Source organism: Aptenodytes forsteri, unplaced genomic scaffold, assembly GCF_000699145.1.
Source record: "Aptenodytes forsteri isolate BGI_AS27 unplaced genomic scaffold, ASM69914v1 Scaffold476, whole genome shotgun sequence".
Taxonomy (NCBI): domain Eukaryota; kingdom Metazoa; phylum Chordata; class Aves; order Sphenisciformes; family Spheniscidae; genus Aptenodytes; species Aptenodytes forsteri.
This window is the reverse complement of record NW_008794216.1, coordinates 126,136-130,204: the sequence shown is the minus strand read 5'-3', so window position 1 is coordinate 130,204 and position 4,069 is coordinate 126,136. Positions and strand designations below refer to the sequence as shown.

The 4,069-nt window shown below is 62.9% G+C and overlaps 1 protein-coding gene across 1 annotated transcript in view; it reads right to left on the bottom strand.

The window, feature by feature from the left end:
- Positions 1-43: 43 nt before the first annotated feature.
- The window catches only part of TCF7L1 (transcription factor 7 like 1), a 14,091-nt gene continuing 10,065 nt past the window's right edge, over positions 44-4,069 (bottom strand). Inside the window, exons 3-10 of the mRNA XM_009285638.2 lie at positions 3,840-3,972; positions 2,949-3,051; positions 2,553-2,636; positions 1,950-2,093; positions 1,708-1,867; positions 1,134-1,241; positions 776-836; positions 44-701 (exon numbers count right to left, since the gene is read on the bottom strand). Of these exons, the coding sequence (XP_009283913.1) occupies positions 244-701; positions 776-836; positions 1,134-1,241; positions 1,708-1,867; positions 1,950-2,093; positions 2,553-2,636; positions 2,949-3,051; positions 3,840-3,972 (1,251 nt within the window). The 3' untranslated portion in view covers positions 44-243. The remainder of the gene's footprint in view (positions 702-775; positions 837-1,133; positions 1,242-1,707; positions 1,868-1,949; positions 2,094-2,552; positions 2,637-2,948; positions 3,052-3,839; positions 3,973-4,069) is intronic.

Below are 4,069 nucleotides of genomic sequence, written 5' to 3'. Positions count from 1 at the left end.
TTTTTTTTTTTTTTTTTTTCCTTTTTTTCCTTTTTTTTAATAAAAATGGTCTTTAGGTCGACTGCTGGCAGCAGCTCTGAGCAGAAAGCCCCTTCCTCCAGAGTCTGCTTACAAAAGAGTTCAGAAAGGGTCAAATATTGACCAATAATGGTTTTGGCTGCATTTGAATCTTGATTGTGGCTTCTGCAATGTACAGCAGGGAGGGGACGGATGGGACGGGACGAGGGGGGACAAGTTTTTCCCTTAGTCAGCAGGTTTGGTGACCAGGGAAAGGGGCTGCGTTTGCAGCACGGCCAGGGCAGCCTGCGGGGACGGGATGGCGGCCGCAAAGGACGGAGGCGAGGACAAGAGAGCCGTGGAGGGCACCGAGGTGAAGGGGATGGGTCTGGAGAGGAGCGAGGGCGGGCTGCCGAGGCTCGAGGAGGAGGAAGAGGAGGAGGAAGAAGAAGAGGTGGCTTTGCCCGAGAGGAAGGCGGCCGAATGCACGGCGAGCTGAGCCCTGGCCTCCGGCTTGGTGGTGAGCGAGAGGGGCTGAGCCTGTTCCGAGTGGGTGGCAGCCGGCGCGGCCGGGGATGCCAGGGCAGCCGACGGCGTGGCCGGTGAATCCAGCATGCTGCCGTGGGAGGATGCGGGGCTGTCGCACGGTTTCTCGGCCGGCAGGTACTGCACGCACGGCTTCTTGCTCTTGGACGCCAGGGAGCCTACGAGCGATGGAGGATGGCGTGAGCGGCCGAAAGCCAGAGGAGGAAGGAGGCTGGCAGGGGGGGATACTCACTCTCCGTGTCGTGGCTTTGCTGCTGGGCCAGCTTCTCTCGCTTTCTCTTCTTTTTCTTGCCCTGGAAAATATTACAAAGTCCTTATATGGCTTTCTGCCACCGGAGAGACCTCGGGGAGAAATGGGGCTGACAGTGCCCCAGAGCAGCTCACAGGGATGCAGGAGCTGCTGAGGGTGGCAGAGCATCCCCCAGGGACTCGGCGCCATCACCCACCACCCTCAGCACCCCAAACACTGACCTCCCCGAGCACGGCAAGCAACCTCCCACCAGCCAAACCCCCCGGGAACCTGGCAAGGGGACAGGAGGGGAGACCTCCTCCCGGCTGGTCCGCCCCATGGCTTGGGGGGCCACACTTACATAGTTGTCCCGCGCCGACCATGTCGGGTAGAGCTGTGAGTGCAGCTGCCGCTCTTTCCGCGCGAGCTCATAGTACTTCGCCTGCTCCTCCCGCGACAGCGAGTGCCACTGCAGGGGGGAGAAGAGACCACGCTGCAAACCCCAAAGCAACGCTGAAAACCCCGGAGTAGTGCTGCAAACCCCAAAGCCACGCTGGAAACCTCAAAGCCATGCTGAAAACCTCAAAGCCACGCTGCAGACCCCAAAGCCATGCTGCAGACCCCAAGGACACACTGCTGGCCCCAAGGACACACTGCTGGCCCCAAGAACGCTGCAGACCCCAAAGCCATGCTGCAGAACCCAAGGACACACTGCTGGCCCCAAGGACCTCCCAGCCAGCCCCATCCCATTGCCACCCAGGTCACCACCAGCTCCCCGGGACCTCCTGGGCTGGTGATGCCCCAGGTCAAGGGGTCGAGCCATGGGGAGAGGTGGAGTAAAAGGTGCTGAAAGCCAGTTTACGGTCACAAACGGGCACCACGTGGGCATGAAGCTGCCAGGCAGAGCTCGCCGGTGCCAAGGGAGATGCCCGTACCCGTCTGCCCAGGATCTGGTTGATGGCGGCGCTCTCCTTCAGCGTGCACTCGGCCACCACCTTGGCCCTCATCTCCTTCATGTACAACATGAAGGCGTTGAGCGGCTTCTTGATATGGGGTTTCTTCTCCTCCTCCTTCTTCACAGTGACAGGGGATTTCCTGCAACAAGCAGGATGGTGGGTCAGGACCTGCTGAGACAAGCTCCCATCCCCGGGGCCGTCCCTTCCCGTCCCCGACTCACGAGTTGCCTCCGGGGCTGACGCTGGGCTGGGTGGGTTCCTGCTTCACAATGGGCGAGACGATGGTCGGGTGTGGGATGCCCGAGGGGTGCAGCCCGTGGGTGGGCGGTGGGACCATGTGTGGGGAGAAACGGCTGGACATCAAACTGCAGTGGAGGGAGTGGGAGGGGAGGGCTCATCAGCTCCCCACAGGCACCAACAGCCCCCGGCTTCCACCCCAAACTCTCCTGAGAACCTCCTGGGTTAAGAGACCACCAGCCCCAACCCAGTGGGGGTCTGGTTTTATACTGTATCCTGCCCCAGCTTGCAGGACAGTAACATGGACCCAACCTAAGCGATGCCCTGAGCCCATGGGACGTTGCTTTTCCCCCACAGAATCACCTGTGGGCACCATCTGCACCCTCCCAGGGGTATTTTCGGCCGAGGAGACCACCGCAACCTCCTGGGGCTGGTCTGTGCCCGTACGGAGTGGAGTGTCCCCGGGAGCACCCACTGCCAACACTGCTGCGGGGCCGAGTCCCGCATTGTCCTCAGGGAAGCAGCCAAAAACCCGCTGCCAGCTCCGGGACGCCCAAGGAGGGTCCCTCATCCCTGCCGAGACCCACCTGGACATGGAGGCGTTCATGGCAAGGGCAGGGTAGGGGTGCCGAAAGCCGCCGGGAGGGATGGAGTACACGGGCTGTCCTTGCCTGCAAACGCACAAGCTTTAGTGGAAAAAATATCCCTCCTCAATTCACGGGGGCCCTCGGACCGCTCCCCGGCCAATCTCCATCCCACCGATTCCCAAAACTTAGAGTGGTGGGGAGCTCCTCCCTTCCCAACCCCTGGAGCTCTTGGCATCCCACCAAGCTCACCATGGAAAAAGCGGATACAGTGGGAAGAGGCGGAGGGTCTCAGGGGGACGTGGGGTTCAGGGGGACATGGGGCTCACGGGACCTGCCCGGGGACAGGGCCACGGAGGTGGGAGCGAGCCCCCAGCCCAGGGTCGAGCCCATCCTTACTGCGGCACGAGCCAGCCCAGCGGGTGCGGGATCTGGCCCACGGCTCCTGGCGACAGCGGGTAGTAGGGGGGCAGCTCGGACGGGTGCGGCGGCCGCGGGATTCCTGCGGAGGGAGGGAGGGATGAAGGGGATGTGATGTTAAAACATGGACATGGAAGCCTCCGAGCACCCTGTCTGCCTCCGAGCGCCGCATCTTCCTCCGAGCACCCTCCCTCCGAGCACCCCATCTTCCTCTGAGCGTCCTCCCTTTGAGCACCCCATCTTCCTCCGAGCACCCCATCTTCCTCCGAGCGTCCTCCCTTTGAGCACCCCATCTTCCTCCGAGCACCCCATCTTCCTCTGAGCATCCCACCTCCCTCTGAGCACCCCATCTTCCTCCAAGCATCCCGTCTGCCTCCAGGCACCCCATCTCTCTCGGAGCATCCTGTCTGCTGCTGAGCACCCCGTCTCCTTCCGAGCACCCCGTCTCCCTCCAAGCACCCTGTCTTCCTCTGAGCACCCCGTCTCCCTCCCAGCACCCTGCCTCCCTCCCAGCACCCTGTCTCTCTCTGAGCATCCTGTCTGCTGCCATGCATCACATCTCCCTCCGAGCACCCGTCTCCCCCTGTCTGGAGCACAGGGAGAAGATGCTGAGATAACCATAACGGAGACCTGGGGGGATCCCCACGCACCCCAACCAAACCTGCGACCAAGCGAGGACCCACCCCCGGCCACTGGCCGCGTCCCCTTCCCACCACCCAGGGACCAGGCTGTGAAAACCATCCGGGAAGCAGAAGGACCATCCAATGGAGAGCACCCCCATTCCCAGGACGGCACCGATACCGTCACCGTCCCTTTGCTCACCCGAACGTGTCTGATGCCGTGCCCCCCGCCCAGCCCCACTGTGCTCACCCGTCTTCGGGTCGATCTCCGGTGAGAGGTGGCCGGGCGGCGAGCCTGGCGAGAAGTGGTCGTTGCTGTAGGTGATGAGCGGCGTCAACGGGTGCATGTGATGGGCGTGCTGCACCACCGGGACCTTGTTCGACTGCGGGGCAGCGAGGGAGAGCACGTGGGAGGGCGAAACAACGGCCACCCCTCACCCCACCCCCCCCCCCCCCTCGGGGCCATGGCGCACTGCGGGC